We start from the raw sequence: 18,681 nt of genomic DNA on the forward strand, positions 1-18,681 counted from the left end.
ATTTAATTTATATGCATAAAATAAAAACCAATATCAGTGTATTAGTTAAGCAATAATATGTTGTATAAGCGACAAATTAAAGCAATTGCCAGTTAAAAGCAGCCAAATTGCTGGATGTTTCCAATGCATGTGCTATTTGCTCGGGTATGCCGTGTCTGAGCCATATTTTGTGAAGTTTTGCATACGACGACTCACAGAGATGTAATGGATTTCCGCGAATCAATCCCTGATCTGTTTCGCCGTATTCATCAATATATGGCGGCGCCAAATAACAACCTATAAATACATACAGTATATTATAATCACATTTAGCCAATACATTGCATATACTAAACCTTTTGTTTTTCCGGCCAAAAGCAATATCTTACAATCCCTGATCCTGAGGAACATACCCTGTCCGGCACCACAAAAGTGTGAGTGCCACGTACACGACCCAACCATTGTCCCCTCCAAATCATTTTGACAACAATAACTGTGTGAACATAATATTGTTCCGCAAATCTATAATTAAATACAATATGTTAAATAGATTTATTTATAAATAAATCTATAATTTAATACAAACCAAACACATAGTGGGAGATCGGGAGTCATTTCCATCAGAGTTAGGACACGTAAATTGAGACACACTATTGATGAGATCGCTGTAATCATTGGGCAAACGAACCAAATAATTGAGTGAATGCGGTTGTACTATAAGTTTGGGCTTAAATTCTAATAATGAGTCCAAATCTGACTTTTCATTAATTATAACATTAACTCTTGGATGTCGGGCCCATATAAGTGCCAATTGTCTTAACGAAGTACTCTCAAGAAGAACTGAAAATTTCGAACTCAAACCCAAATAATGACAAAGAATGTCAAACTCTTCTACAGGAGTAACCGATTGATTGCTGTTATCTTTAAATTTTTGTGGCGGAGAAACGTTTGTCAGAAAATGAAAAAATAGAGCCACAGATCGTAGGAAAGGCAATAAATTTGTTTTTAGGAAGAGTTCGATTTGCAACACATTCGGCACCTTATAATTACTCTGACCCGAAGCTATCATAATCTCTGAATAAAATGATTGAATCGTCCGATTAACCGATTGACCAGTACTTGAAGTATCAAACTCTTCCACTTCCATAGGCTCTTCTGTATAGTTATCCGGACTTTGGGTTAATATTATCTAAAAAATAAATATCTTTTATATTATAATTGCGGTAATAATAAAAAATAAAATAATAATACCGGTAATTACCTGAACAATATTAAAAACTATCATTAAGTTAATATAATGTTTATCCGAAACATTTCCCAAAGACATTGAATACAATTTATTGTTGCATTGGCTATCGGTGTCCAACAGAAATAATGATGGAGTAGTGATCACAAGGGATATAAGCAATGACAAGGCGTCCAAATCAAGACAACAGTTATTGTTTGTAATGTGACAATCATTGACCAGAAGATATCGCATAATTTTAATGCAATGACTTTTCATAATCGGACCGTTAAATACAGCAATACTCGAACCGATATATCGCACGAGTGCTTTAAGACAATTGTATTTACGGGACGAAAGATCGGCAAATATTGTCTTCTCCTCCAAACGAAGCATTCGTTCAATCGATTGAAGAGTGTAAGAACACGACCAGTATATCATTAACGATATCCTCTCATCTTCTGAATTTGGATTCACTAAAAGTGATGTCTAAAATATTTGATAAATTTAAGTCTTTGTTTATCATAATTATATTATTTAAGACATACAGTATAAACGTCTTGAGCAAAGTGTTTCATAACATCCAAAAGTGATTGAGAAAGTTCTTCATTTTTAACGACATTGTCTTGATATTCATCGAATAAATTTTCCAGATATTCTTTGAACTCATTCGGGACATTGGCTAAGATGTCTTTAAGATGCGGTAAAATACGATAAATATATTTCTCGTCAGAATTTTCTACTCAAATAATAATAATTATTATTATAATACTAAAAATCGCAATAAATTTAATTATAAATACATACCATTAATTGAAGATTCCGTACAAAAGAGAATATCTTTCTCGACAATAGCGTGTAAACCAATTAACCAATTAGTTAGCGATATATCAGACTTTTTTGTTTTATTCTTTACTTCGTTATCGATGGCAGGTATGATAGGTATGACTGAATTTGATAGACATACACAAAGTGGACATAAAAATTCATGTTTGTCGACATCAAAGCTAACATGTCTTCCATAACGAATAGGACGGCGCCGTTCTTTAGCCAGAACTGAGTCAAAAAAGTTTTGCCAACAGTCAGCGTGCATAACATGACCACATGTACTTATATGAGGTCCAAAATTGAGGTCAGAGGTCACAAACAATGGATTCATATTATCATCATCGCTGCCTAATTTTCTTTCTCTGTTTTTTGACAATACTGTCGATCTTTGAATAAAAGCGGATAAAACAAGACAACGACCTGTTATAGAAACCTCTTGTTCTTCACGACAAAGAATACATGTGTGGCGTTCATTGGTAATACACTTTCCCTTTTGGTTCTCTCCGACGGCAATCGACTCAATAACTGGTGGTTCATAAGTTAAGTCCATTAATGAGTTTGAATTGGAAACACTTGGCTGACAATCATTAAAGAAATCTTTATGTTCAGCGATGAAATTCTTCTGCATTGCTGTCATTTGAGCCATTATTCTATCTCTTCGTTTGGCAGCCATTTCAGCAGATTTTTGTCTATCAATTTTACCTTTTGACAAGTTTTCGCTTTTATCTCCTATTTCTTTATCTCTCTGATCTTTGGCAACAAATTCTGCTTTCTTTATCTGCAAGACTTCATTGAATCTCTTTAGAGTCCATTTTAATAAATCTTTGTGAATATCGATTCGTGAAACTATCGGTCGATTTAAACATTCTTCTAATAATTGATAGATTCCTTTATCAATACACTTCTTAGAGAACATGAAATTAGGAACACTTCCTTTTGCTTCTTCATGCAGACCGACACCTATTATATGCAATACTTTTTCAAATTGAGTTTCAGAGAATGAGATGGCATGAAGATTACAAGTCCTCTTCAATACAGCTTCAATCAAATGAAGCATTACATCGCAATCTATAACATAACTTATTGATGAAAACTGTGGCGCAAAATCTGGAGGAATGGGTGGCGGACAACAAATAAGTTCCTCTCCATTCTGTTTCTTGCGTTTCATTTGCGATTCTTCAGCACATGACTGGTCTTGTCGTGAATAATGATAGAAAAAAGTATTAAAATCTTTATAATATTCAGGTTTTAATTCATATTTTCCCGTCGTTGGAGTTGTCGGGCGCTTAAAAATAGCCACTTCTTTGATTATGTCTTCAATACTACAATTATAAGGAGTTGTTTCCTTTGATAGTAAATATTTAACGAGTTCTGAGTGTGTCATTGGACTCATTGATAACCATTGAATGATTTCTTTCTTAATTCTGTCGTCATGTTTTACTTTTCCCACTCCGGGAACAAATCGTTCGGAAATTATTATAAGAATAAGTCCAAGAAATTCTTCAACTAATGAAATAGTTTGTCTAACAAAGTCTTCTTCTGGTTTGCGATTAACACTTTCATAGTTGTCTTGAGACCAGAATAATAGATTAAATTTGTTAAGAATATGAATTAAATACTCATTTGGTTCACATCGCGCGGCACCGATTTGAAGCATCAATATGTCTCTGTCGTACATTTCATCTCTTAGTTTGACGCTATGGTAGAAGTAAACCTGATTTACAAGAGAGTATCCATTGCGTCTCCACATACCAGCTCTGAACTGGGCTATCATTACTTGAGTCCTAAGCGGTAATTCAATTAACTGTATTGGAGTTGGCTTTTTGTCAACAATAAAGTTTCTTTCGTTATAATTTAAGTCATATTTTCCTAATTGCAAGAGAAGTCCCGCTACTAATCTTGAAAAAGGCAAATGAATAGTCACTGGAAGTGACGATACATCATAATCGAGACAATTGGCGTGATATCCACATAATTCCCATTCATTTGATGGACAACTACTTATAAATTCAGCCAACTCTTTAAGAGTATAACGTAAAGCCTTAATTAGTGTTGACCGATCTGAAGAACACCATTCAATAACTAATCCAACAATTGGTGCTAATCTAAGTTGCAAATTAACACCCGTTTCCCACTCGGCCTCGAATTCTACGTGTTGTCCAACTTGTCTGACAACTGCATCCATTCCTTGCATCCACTTTAACATATCAACCAAAGTGTTGAGTCCCAGCAGAAAATTCTTTCTTAAGTCATCAGTCCATTCGCTAGGTTTGGCAGAGAGGATGTACTTTAAATCAAATAGTATATAATGTGATCTTCTGAATGTAGTAATGGCTGATTGATTTCGTTCAAAGGCCAGCTTTCCGTCGTGATTGCGATGACGACCGCATTCGTTAAGAAATGTTTTCAAAAGAACTACTATAACATTCTCTTCGGCAATCAATGTCTGAGCCAATGACGGCACTGTAAACAACTGTAATGACAGCGATGTGATTGATATACTGTGGTCGTGATCGTCGAGTATAAAGTCATTCATAAGGTGTCCGTAATTTCTTATAAAAACTTTTGCGAATTCCTTTTTGCTTCTCGAGTCCATTAATAGTCCACTAATAAATAGTTGGTGCCATTGGTTTCTCATAAATTTCCACAATTGTGTGTCGGCGCACATAATTAGTTCCAAAAGTGGGGAATCAGGTGATGTAATGCCTTCACTAATATATACATCTTTAGACATCAAGACTTCAACCAAAATACATCGAAAAGCCTCACAATAGTTGATTATCTCATGTAACCAACTAAGCAATCGAGTGGCAAAAGTTTGATGGGCAACAATACTGGTATGCATTACATCTACTCTCACTGGTTTACTTCCGTGTCTTGAAGTGATTTTTTCAATATTAACCTTCACTTGATTACAAACTTGTAGTGTAGAGCACTTGACTATACTTCGACCCTCTCTATCAATAATTGTTGCATATTCTGTGGCTTCTTTAGGAAGACAATCAATAGCTCGGCTCAATGTATTGATAACCTGTTCATAGGTATGGATTTCATCATTAAATAGCATTGTCACGTGTGTGTCATCTTTTTCAGCTATAGTATCCTCTTCTCTGTTAATAAGATCTTCTGGAAGATCAAGATTTTGATTCCACGTCAAGATCTCAAAACAATAACATAAAACAGCTTTGAATACAAGTCTTGTTCTGTCGATTATATCCGACAATTCCGGCGGTATTTTCTTTAACGGATCGTTCATTTCATTATCCTTTAAAGTAAATATAAGTTATTTTATTAATTTAAGAAAAAAATTAAGAATAATTACCATTAAATTATTAGATTGATTGTGAATATCACAAAAAGGATTTGATTTCCAGGCCTCTGAAATGATTCTGTCTGTTAATAAACAAAGTTTTTAATTAAAAAATAAACAATTAATTAATACCTTTGTCGCCACAATCACAAAAACCTGATCCACCACTAGATGTACTCATTTTGTATCTATGATTCTTGTGGTTACTATCAATGATAACAATAATCATTAAATTAAAAACTTATTTTACATTTGATAATATCTGTTAAAAATGTATTTATTTATTATAATTAAATATAGAAATAGTGTTATTATATAATATATTGCAATTGTTTGTTGATATCATATGTCTTATAATCAAATGTCACAATAAATACCTGTTTCTGAAACAATCGACGCAAAGGACACATAACGGGTCGAGACCGCAGTCACAGCACGAATACGTCGGTTCTCCCGCTTTGAAAATTCGTCCGCAAAGTGTCGGCGGATCATCCGTTTTGTTGAGTCGACTAAAGATTGTCTGTGGAGTTCGGACTCCAGTCATAAAGCGCTCTAACGGTGCTATCAATTGATTTTTGGCCTCAATTTCATTAAATTGAATGTTAAGACAGTCCGAGTCGATGGCCGGTGAGTATAGTTTGGGTACAGTTTGGGCCCAATGTTGGCGAAAGTCTTTAACGGCAAGAACTCGACTCTCGTGTCGTTTAAGCCATTGTTGACTGAATTCATCGCAGATGTGTGTCATCGATGAAGAAATCAATTCATTGTCACACATGTCTCACCTAAACATACATTCATTACTATTATCATTACATCCATTGATTACATACCAAATGATTGCAAATTGTATCCAATATTTCAAAGAAAGCAATACTTGTTGTGATTATTCAAAACAATTAATTATCCGATTATTGTCTCAAATAATTAAACCAATTGTTAGTCATTGCGTTCATTGACATCACATCTCATGCATTGTTGTAATGTTAAGTCAATTGAATATTTAATACAATATTTAATACAATATTCAATACATTCATTGCTTTCTTGTATACCAACAGCTGATAAACAGCCATATTATGCATACATTCAATCATTTAATGCATTCAATACTCAAACAATTGACATTCAAATAGAGGGCGCATATTGTCTGTCATTATACAAAAATTTTGATTCAATTGTTAATTTTAATTTTATCGGTAATTTAAGAAAAAAATTATAAAATTACAATTAAATATAAGAAAAAAATAATAACTAATAATAATAATTAAAAAAACAATATAAATATAAATTAAATAATCTAATTAAAACTAATTTTCAATATTATTATAAAATTAATAGTGACAAAAGTATTGATTGATTATTGTAACATGTATTACATTATTATTAAATTTAAACTTTAATTAAAATTTAAGATATAAATTACATTATTTAATACAATATGTAATATAAATTTACAGTAAAACTGAATGGCATTATTTGTATTAATACAATTTATTAATTTCAATAACAATTTAAATATTAATAATTTTAAAAGATTTTTATTTTAAAGCCGACTCTAACGTTATTAAATACAGTATTAACGTTATCATCATTTTTATATAGATAATAAAAATAAAATAAAATAATAATATTGTTTATTTTATATATAAAGTATAACTAATTTAGACTATATATTTATACTGTATTTATATTAATTGTATTTTTAATAAGAAAACTATGTGTCTGAATATACATATACTTATCAACTTTTGACAAATAATGCAAATTTTATATCAATAATATTTATAATTAATATAATATTCACAATTTAAACTAATAATTATTTTATTAACAAATTATAAAACTGTATTAATTGTTTTAATAAGTATTTTAAATATATAATTATTAATTTAAAACAATTGAACAATGTATTGAATATTATCTGATGACATCAACTTTATAATTAAACAATAAACTTAAATTACAATATACTGTATTATTAATTTACAAACTTTGACAACCAATGTATGCTAAATACTGTACTGTATATCAAAATATAGATGCATTAGATGTCAGTGCAATTGTGTTTAAATCTAATACTGTATTAAACACTAGAGTGTATGCTCTAAATGATTGTTAACATAGAATATACAGAATATAAGGTATATATAGAATATGCGGAATGTTTAGTGAATTGTCAGTTAGTATTCAGTGACTTATAATAGCCGCCACTCTTTGAAATATATTTACTAAAAATTGTCTATACTTTAGAAAATTTTTTATTTATATGTTTCTTATCAAACAAATTTTGAAAAATATATAAATTAATTCCAAATATATAGCATTATTTAATAAATGAACCTCAATTTATTATAATTTTGTTATTTTTGACATATAATTTGATTTTGATGACAGTATTTTAATAAAGAGCTATATATGATATTAACTACTGTATTGTTATCGAAATTTTTAATTAAAAACATTTGCTTTTATTAAATTTGTAGTGTTTTATTGTATTTTTGTGTTGACATTTGAATTTACTACCAAAAGTGAGTATTTCACATAAACTAGATTTACATAAATTTAAATATTATTTTTATTGTACCATGCAATACAATATTATATATATTGTATATTAAAATTTAGTTATAAACTATTTATGTTTAATTGGTTTTTTATTTCTTACATTTGCATTGAATAGGTTTAACTATATACCAATTATAAGTTATATTGTAATCTTTTATAGATAAAATAAAAATTTTAAGTTTAAAATTCATTATAAGAATTTCATAATAAGTAATATAGTAATAATGATGTACAGTATTATTAAAAAATATATTATTAGTGTTATATATAATATAAATATTTTTACAGTTGTAATGAATAAATATAATGTAAATGTTGATATTTTAAAAACTAAAACATTTTCTGTTTTTTTATTTGTTTGTAACTTATTAAATATATGATGAATTTTTAATTTACAATATTTATATTATTTTATTATTAAACCGAGCATTTAAATTATAGTATATTTTTTGTAATGTATATGAATTTAATAATATTATATATATTATTGAAGAAGTTTTTGTTATTTTTCTCAAATTTTAATTAATTTATTCATTTTTATCAAAAAACGTGTTTTGTATTCTATAATATAAAATATATTTATAATTTCACTAATTTCAAGGGTCTATAATACAGTAAATCATTATATGCTATGAAAAGCTTAATCTCTAGTGTTATACATAGGCGACAAACATTGCATGCAAATGAACCTCTAATTGAACTTAGATTTAAATTGTTTTATTTAAATATATTTTAATTACTTAAATATCAAATAAATGTTATAATCTCTATATTTTGATTTTTAATATCTAATAATATTAAAGTAATATTTATTTAGTTGAATAGTTATATTTCTTTCTCAATGAAATATAAAATAAGATTATATACATTATATACAGGTAAATAAATATAATTTAATATATTAAGGAATCTCAAACTTTCACCTTTAATGTTAATAATATAATATATTTTACTGTATTTTAATGTGAATGTGAATGCATACTAAATAATGATTGGGTCAAACAAATGTATTATTTTTTATATAAACACATTCACGATATGCTTGGGAGACATGCAATCCAATGGTTTCACAAAACTAGTTATCACTGATTGGTATAAATAAATTATAATCAAAGAGTGTATTAATAATAATGATGATAATAATAATGATAATAATAATGATTTGTTTATAAAAGACTGATTTATTTATGATCTTTATTTAATTTGAATGTATCAGTACTTTGAATAAAGCAAAACATTAAAACTTAAATCAAGTGTTTTTAACATAAATATTAAACAGTAATTCTTATAACAATAATTAATACTATACTTTTTACATAAACAATTATTGCAGTATTTAAGAAATAAAATTTAGAGTTATATAATCATATGTATGAATATTTGGGAATCGCTAACAAACTGAGTGAGTGAGTGATTAAGGAGAATAAGTGAGTGAATGTGTTTGTGTATGTGTGTGTGTGTATGTGTGTGTGTGTGTATATGTGTGTGTATGTGTGTATGTGTGTATGTGTGTGTATGTGTGTATGTGTGTATGTGTGTATGTGTGTGTGTGTGTGTGTGTGTATGTATATATATGTGTGTGTGTTTGTTTGTGTTTAATAAAACAATACAAAGACAATTGGGAAATCATAAGTGAAATCATAATACTGTATAAGTAATGTATAAATTATGTATTATATTAAAATTGTACAATATATACTAAATATAGTGTATTCATGAAATATAATATACAATATATGAAATGCATTCATATATAGTATTTGTTTTATTCATTTTTCAAATTATAATAAATAAATAATTTTATTAATAAATACATAAATTATTTGTTTGAAAAATAGGATTGCTTATTTGAAGACAATGTTCATTAAAAATATTACATAAATTTATAATATATTTTAATATTTAACATTTTATATAAATGTAAGTTTACATATGTTTGTGTAAGATAAATCTTTTATATTATTAATGATTTATTGATTTGGATGTTTTATTATATATTTTTACATAATTTAAAAAATTATATTAAATATAAAATCAAGAAGTTTAACTAAAAACGGATATTTCTAAAATAATAGCATAAATAAAATGTATATAAACTATTAATATACGGTATATATATAATAATAGTGTAATTATGTATATATACATTATACAGGGTTAAGTAAGGGGGGGGGGTAAGGCCAAAATACCTAAGATCGCTAAGATCGAGAAATTGGGATTTTACCCCCCCAGACTTTTTGACCAAATTGAAAAAATTGTCGCTTAAAAACGAGGAGAAATGATCCCCCCCTAAAATTTCGGCGCCTAAGGCGCCGAAAATTTTTTTGAAATTTATAAAAATTTTAATTTTAGTTGATACTATTTTAGTAAGTGTTTTTATGTTTTTAATATTTATAAAAATCTAATTATTGATTAAAAATAGTTAAAATAACGTTAAAAGTCATCAAAAAATAACATTATTTTAATTAAAATAAACTAAAAAATTAAAAATTACCTATTTGTTGAAAAGAGTAATCATATTACAATTTAAATATAAGTTTAAGAAGTTAATAAAACAATAAATACTTATGTTTTTATTAATAATTTTTAAATTTTAAATAAAAAAATTAAAAATATTTTCAATTTTGTACTTAATATAATTAAACTTTAACGAAATTTGAGTTAAATAAGTAGTATTCAGTCAGTATTTGTATAAAAATAAAAATATATAACAAACTATAAACATTAAGTATTGTTTAAAAAATTAATTATGTTAAAAGTTAAAAATTATTAAAATACTAAAAATAACTCATAGTGTATCATTAATGCTTTTATCAACTATTTTTTAAATCTTAAATAAATTATTTTATTTTTTTGTTAAAATTTAAGTTTTTATTAATTTTTAAAATTTTTTTTTAAAAATATTTATTTTTTGTTAAAATTTAAGTTTTTGTTAATTTTTAAGTTTTTTTTATATTTTTGGAAATTTTACCTATTTTCCCGGGAATTTATACGGGAACTTGTGGGAATTTTATTGAATTTACATGGGAATATTCGGGAACTTAAGAATTTTTAGGGAATTTTCTCTAGACCCCCCCTTTGATTTTGGATTTTTGAAAAAATTTCCGTTTAAAAATGCAATAAAAATCTTACCCCACCCAATACCCCCCCCCCCCAAGATTTTTTGAGAATTTTGTAAATTTTACCCCGGTCTATCCCCCCCCCCTAAAATCCAAAACCTTGCTTAACCCTGACATTATACTATAGTATATATATACATAAACGATATCATTGAAGACTATTTCTATATATTAACTATTTGTCTCAATATTGTTAAATTTAGTTCAAATGATTATTATTATGAGAGAAATAAATTAATATTACTATTAGTTGTTATTCAGAATTAAATGAATCGATTAATGTTTATTTGAATCATCAAATTATTGATTTATACTATAAATAGTAAAATATCATATATTTACTAAAGTTATTGTTATTTATTATATATTTTTCATTGATATTTATACAAATAGTAAATTATTCATTTTTTGTAAATATTATATGAGTATTAAAGTAAGGCTTTATATTTTGAAGCATTTTGGATATAGAGAGTAGTTTTTTTTGTAATATTTCACCAATTGATGACATCAATTGCCAAAAAAAAGGTTTATAATATTTATGAAAAGTGTGAAATCGTAAACCATATTATTTTTTGGCTTTTATAATGTTAAAGATTATTATAATTTAACTTAATATACCTTATTTTCGCTTTTATCTAATGTTCAAAATGTTAAGACCGTTTGTAGACTTTTATTGAAAAATACGATATAAAACAAAATATAATTTTATTGTTATATGCTTTTTGTAATAATACAGTCTATAAAATCTATTTTAAAAATGTGTTTATTAGACAGTTAAGCAAATAACAATAATTATTCAAATAAGCGTAAATTCATTTGTGATTATTTTTTGTTTAATTTAATGAATAACTTGATTTATATTTATGTTTTTGTAAAATTTTTAGATAAAATTTAATGAAAATTTTAATTAATTAATATTAATATATAGTTAAGTTATATATCGTTGTAAATAAAATTACATTATTTAAAAAACTTATAGAATTAAAATTACATACTAAAATTTTGTCAATTATTTTAAATTAAAATCTTTTATATTATTATTTCTACAGTACTAAGTATGTACATAAAATTAATATACAACATAACACATATTTTACAGTATAATTAAAAATTAAAAAAATTGTTGATAAATTCGATATATTATAATATATGATTTAAGAAATAATTAAATACTATATATTTAACTATTAATATAATATAAGCACATTATATGTGTCTTATATTGAGGGTTGCAATAGAAGAAGTGTAAGGAGTAAGTCAACCCCCGTTGAGATTCAGATTTTTTGGGTCTTATCCCCTGTTTTAAAGCCCAAAGGTTAGGAGGCCCCCACCAATTTTATTATTTAGATATATTTAATTTTGAAATGAATTAATTAAACTATAGTTATATTAGAAATCTAATGATAATACTTTGTTTTAAGTTTTTCACAAAATTACTGTATTAAACAATTTGAAAAAAACTTTTTATTTTTAACAATTATATTAGTTTTATGAATCTGGAATTATCTTTTAATATGAAAATATATAATTAGAATTTAACTATTTTATCATAGGGTTATTATTATAAAAAGTTAAATTAAAAATATATTTATAATTATTTATATATAATTTATTAAAATTTAATATTACACCAAATAATAGTTGTTAAGTGACTTTTAATATAAATAAATAGCTTATGTATACAATATAAATAAATTAAAACTAGTTAAATTCTGAAAAATAATTAATTACATCAATATAACATTATTTAAAGTAAATATATATAACAAAACAATAAAAAAATTTAATTAATTGTATATTTGAACATAAAACATAATAGTTTATTTATTAATTAACGCAAAATATGCTTTTAAAATAATGAAAATTCAGATATTAAATAAATATTACATATGTAGAGTTCGGACAACATATTAAAGGATAAAGTTCCCAAATAAATTCCCTTCAATTTTTACGGAAAATAAAGCAAACATTTTCTTTTCTTTTTTAACCTGTTAAAAAGGAAAATATATTTTATATTAAAAAATCAGATTTTTAACATAAATTAGATTATAATGTTTAATAATAATATTTGTTTACATCACTCAATAGACAATTAGATATGTGTATTTTTCAAATTTTATAATATAATGTATTAAGCTTTAATATAAAATATTATATAAAGATTAATTCACAAATTATTTATTTATATTAGTATTTTTTGACAATTGTTATTAGTCTATTTTACTAATTTTTATTTATTTTAAACTTACTAATAAATACAATATCATTAAATTTTAGAATATCAACATTTTAATTTTTTGAGTAATGTTTATTATACATTTAGTTAACTATTATAATAAAAAAAAGTTAAAATCATATACTTATTGTAGTTGTTATTAGCTTTTTAAATATTTTTATGCAAAAGAATTTATTATTTTCTAAACTTTTGTAAAAATAATTATTTGTTTGATAAAATATTTTGAAGGTATTAATGAATTAAATATTTATATTCTTTTTATGAAATTTATGGGAAATTTATAGATAATTTAGTAAAAATTGACGTTAAAAAATGCAATAAAAACCACCACCTCCTATACCCCCCTCCCGAGATTTTTGCAAATTTGTCGTATACCCTTCGAAAATCTTTTGCAACCCTGCTTAAATTTTATGTTATTTAATATTGATTTCATAATTTATATTTTTCTATAATATTTAGTACATTAAGAAAATTCAATGAATTTAATAGCATTTTATACTTGAGGCTAATTTTATTAGAAAATGTTTTTAATTTTTTCAAATATTTCAATTTCAAACCTTTCAGCTAAAATGATTACTTAGATAATATATGTTTAGTATATACCGTACAGTACTTTATGCATTAATATAATGTATAAAATGTATTAATATATATATAAATAAAACTATTATATATCATAAATAGGGGAATAAAACAAGAGGGCAATGAAGAGGAAATCAATTAATTTTTGTTTGCTATTTATCAATACTTCTATATCTAAATGATATGTCATTTTTATAATATAATGTTAAATTTTTACTTTATTTCAAAATCAATATTTTTAAAAATATCTATCAATGCATATCATTTTTTTAATACTGCGTGTACTGTTGCAGTGCATTAATATACAAAAATAAAAAATTGAAGTTATAAAATATTGCAATTTAACAATTGATAACAATTTTTAAATATACCACAAAAATATATTTGTTTTAGTAAATTTGAATTTTAAATTTGATACTCACATGGAATTGAAATTTATATTTTCAATGGGTTTTAAAATTTAAAGTTTGTATAAATGAGAATTACATTCATAGACTATAGTATACAAAATAATTGAAATGATACAAAACATTTTTATAAATGAATTTTTAATATTGTAAATTCAGTACATTGTAAACATTATTTCAAATTTATTATATATTTTATTCAGAAATATATTATTAATACCTATAATATATAAATTATATTGCAAAGTTAAAAACATTCATTAATGATTAAAAGATTTTTCAAAATAATAATAATTACTATTTCATTTAATTTATCTATTTTAACAAAAACATCAATAATTACATTAAATATTAATATTATAATTATCAATTTATAATAAATATTATTTTTGTTAGTGAGGTTAGATAATTTGATTTTATAATTTGAAGATTTAATTTATGGCATAATTATTAATACTTAACATCAAATATATATCTCTAATTACAAATTACTACTTTGTTTATATAATAAAATATATCACATATTCAATAAATTATATAAAATAAGATTAATATATTTATAATTTGTCAATAATAGTATAAATTGCTTAAACTATGAGTTATAAAAGTAAATTGATTAAAAATATTTATTTTCTATTTTTATATTTATTTGAAATAATAATCATTATTTTTACCAATTATTTGATAATTTATAAATAATAATATAATAATTAATTGCAATTATTATAAAATATTTGTTATTTAATTACAAAAAAATTAGCAAAAAATTATGTTCTTTTGAATTTATAATGAATATTATTCTGAATTCTGAATATTTATTATTTATATATTTTTAATTTTTAAATGAATGAATGAATGAATAGTTATATTAAAAATTTAGTGATAATACTATGTTTTAAGTTTTTCACAAAATTACTGTAAAATTCTGTAATAAACAATTTGAGGAAATCTTTCAAAATTATATTATTTTTATAAATTTGGATCTATCTTTTAATATAAAAATATTTAATTAGAATTTTACTTTTTATCCTAAAGTATTAGTATAAGAAGTTACAAAAAGTACAATTTAAAATATATTTTGTAGTTTTAAAATTTTTCTTTAAATTAAAAGATTTACTCTAAATTGAACTAAAAGTTTATAATATTTTATCACATAAAAAGTTTTTAATAGTTATGCACTTTCAATGACTATATTGTATATATGAAATATTTTATATACTGAATATATGATAAAAGATAAAACATGTAATTTATAGTAATTAATTTATATAATATTTATAAATGTCTATCATTTTTATTTGTTTACTAAATTTTTCATAACTCTGCAAATAATGAAAAAAATTAAATACAGAAAATTATTTATTTATCAATAGAGTTATAATACACAATGCTTTAAGCTACAATTCAAAATTTTGAATTATTTTTATTTTGCATATATACTAATGCATATTTTATAATATATTTAGAAATATAAATGGAAAATATAAAGGATAAAACTAAGGTTGTTATAAAAATACTGTAAATAAAACATAAATGCAAATATTTTTGACAAATAATAAACATGTACTGTATCTATTGCAATGAATTAATAATTAAGTATTTTCTCATTTTATCTTTACATAATTATTAAAATTAATTAGCTAGTAATATATAATAGTATTATAATTATTTAATTATTTAAATAATATTTACATTTTTGCTAAAATTAAATTAAATTTGTAATTAATCATTAAGGTCAGTATATTATTTATTTGATCTAAAATTATTTGAAAATTTTTATGCTAAGTAAATATAGATTATAAAACATTAAACAAAATGATAAAATATCTTTCATAATATTTATCACTAAATGTAAATTTATAACAACCCTAAATATAACACAAGTCATGTAAAATAAAACTGTCGAAAACAGTTGACTTTTAAATATAATAATATATTTACAATTATTTACACATTTATTATTGAAGTCCTTTTATATGAAATCAATGTAATGAATGTTATATTAGTAAATCAATTGATTTGTTCCATAAATTTTGTCATTAATTTTATCTATCATTGAATCCGAAAAATAAATTTTTGCAACAATTCTTATATAATATGATTATCTTATCTGAGCTGTGGATTTGGTTGGCTTTCAATAATTGAATGCACATAAAGACAATATAAAAAAGATAAAACTGATTGTACATAAAAATACACATATTTTCATTATACGGTATATTTATTGAATTTTCCTAATATATTGAAATAATGTTTTCTTGTTTGAAATTTTTACACTTTTTTTTATCTCAAAGTAATTACTTAATGTAACTATAATTGTAAAAATTAAGCTAAATATGTTAGCTATACATGTTGTATTTTACAAAATGTTTTTAATACTACTGTATATAAACATAAATATATAATAACTATAGTAACTTTACAAAAAAAAGTGAAATGTATAAAATCTATAATCTAAAAACAAACTTTAAATATATTAAAATTATATATTTATTATAATACATCAAATCTATAGTTATATACTTTCAGAGAATGTTTTTCTTACTTCATATACTTATAATTTAATGAATAAAATAAATAATAAATTAAGTTAATTATTAAGCAATTGTATTAATAAATTTAAATAAGTAGAAAGTAATCATTAATTAGTGATCGTTTAGAATGAAACCCACTATTGATAGCAAATTGTAATCTCAGTTACAAATGAAATGATTGCAAACAATTATTTGATATTTATATATTGCTTAGTATTTTTAGTGTATATCTTAGTTAATCTACTCATTATTACAATCATTAGCCTAAATATGTTTTGCACTTAATTGTCAATTAAGTCGATTAACATTACTCTTGTTTTGTAATAAAATCTGATTTTAATTACACAATACTCTAAACAATAATTGAATATTAAATATAATTCAAATTATTGTAAATATAGTTATTCTCTAATATTAATGATTTATGTTAATTACAATTTTAATTAAATTTTATGCATTACTCTAGTGTAAAAGTAGAAAATAAATTATATAAAATTTAATGACATAACAATAATTTAATTTAAAATATCATTTACTTATTGATTTTTTTATATAATTATATGATAGTTAAAAGATTTTATAAATTTAGTATAGTTGCGCTACATAATTAATGGTTATATTAAATACTGTATAATTGATGACAAACTTATTAGTATATAAAACAATTTATTATAATATTTATCATTACTTAAAAAATGGTTTACATTAAAGGTTATTATTAATATCTTGGTCTATAATTGTATTATAATTTGATCGATTTGTAGCCCAAACCGGTTAATCTTGTAATTCACATTTGGTCTACATTTTCATTATACAGTTCATCTATGTATCATCACTTTACTTTGTATTCAATGCTAGTATTTTATACGGAATGTCCTATTGTTATATAATATAATATATTACAGTACATACAGATATACTGTATTATGAGTCCAGTAAATTTGCTATATAATCATATCTTTTTTACTAATATTGTAATACATTTAATGTATTGATTCAAACGATACACATTATTATGCAATATATATATATATATAATATCCGATTATATGTTTATTTAGTGTCTGACTCGTCATTATTTTTGAGTGTTTTTTATTATGTCTATTGATTTAAACAATACGTATATTACTGTATTATATATAGTATTTATACAATAGAAATTTACATTAAATAAAAACATTTTAAAATTATCTTTAGTAACTGTTTTATTACTAACATAATATATAATAAAGTATTTTTCTAATAAATATAATTAACTTAAATTTTGTGTCATTTATTTTTATTTATACATAGTTAATAATTATTTAATAAAATTATTTATGAAGTAAATTTATTTAATTATATATTCTTGATTAAATAATATATATATAGTACAGTATATTAAAATGATAATTATTACTGTGGCAAATATATTTCGAGACAAATTGTAATATGAAAACTTAATAGATTTTTCTGCATTCGGTTTAATAATTAAAAATTATTTTTTTATGGTATTAAATTGTAGAGATATTCATTATTATTGTTAATTTTTTAAAATATTTTATAGTATAATAATTAAAGTTTTATAATGCTACAAAATTAGTAACCTCAATTTTTAGAATTGTATAATTTATAAAATCTAAGAAAAACTATTAATCCTGATAAAATAATACAAGTATTTTTATTTTATTAGATTTCTGACAATTAAAGAATTATTTATGAAAAATTACAAAAAAATACAATTTATACTTATTTCTAAAAAACGAAAATAAATTTTAAAATGTTTTTGTTATTTATTAAAATTATATTATTCTAATAAATTTTTTAAAATGATTAAATATTATATTATGTTGCCTGCTTTTAAGAAAATAATAAAATAATTTTTTATTATTGACGAAAATACCAAACATTATTAAA

The 18,681-nt window shown here is 23.3% G+C and overlaps 1 protein-coding gene across 2 annotated transcripts; it reads right to left on the reverse strand.

Annotated features, from left to right (window-relative positions):
* Nucleotides 1-12: 12 nt before the first annotated feature.
* On the reverse strand, nucleotides 13-6,428 carry LOC128958812 (E3 ubiquitin-protein ligase UBR2-like). Of its 2 annotated transcripts, none has more exons than XM_054304749.1 (10): nucleotides 6,173-6,428; nucleotides 5,720-6,124; nucleotides 5,475-5,548; nucleotides 5,355-5,410; nucleotides 2,012-5,297; nucleotides 1,753-1,943; nucleotides 1,241-1,693; nucleotides 566-1,168; nucleotides 336-501; nucleotides 13-276 (listed from the first exon to the last, which is right to left on the reverse strand). In XM_054304749.1, exons 2-10 carry the CDS (start codon nucleotides 6,115-6,117, stop codon nucleotides 77-79), a joined length of 5,427 nt encoding a protein of 1,808 aa, XP_054160724.1. In that variant the 5' UTR covers nucleotides 6,118-6,124; nucleotides 6,173-6,428; the 3' UTR covers nucleotides 13-76. The 2 variants fall into 2 exon arrangements, with proteins under 2 accessions (XP_054160724.1, XP_054160723.1); XM_054304748.1 differs by having other exon boundaries at nucleotides 5,355-5,425.
* Between the last annotated feature and the right edge of the window lie 12,253 nt (nucleotides 6,429-18,681).

Source organism: Oppia nitens, unplaced genomic scaffold (genome assembly GCF_028296485.1).
Source record: "Oppia nitens isolate AA-2021 unplaced genomic scaffold, nextdenovo-longstitch-racon4-pilon3 scaffold3_pilon_pilon_pilon, whole genome shotgun sequence".
NCBI lineage: Eukaryota > Metazoa > Arthropoda > Arachnida > Sarcoptiformes > Oppiidae > Oppia > Oppia nitens.

Bases quoted from the DNA above. Each gene is read 5' to 3' on its own strand.
- LOC128958812 (XM_054304748.1), bottom strand. From the start codon at position 6,117: ATGTGTGACAATGAATTGATTTCTTCATCGATGACACACATCTGCGAT. The intron at 5,426-5,474 runs GTATTAATTAAT...GTTTATTAACAG, and splicing joins TTGTGATTGTGGCGACAAAG to ACAGAATCATTTCAGAGGCC. The intron at 5,298-5,354 runs GTAATTATTCTT...TTTACTTTAAAG, and splicing joins ATCAATCTAATAATTTAATG to GATAATGAAATGAACGATCC.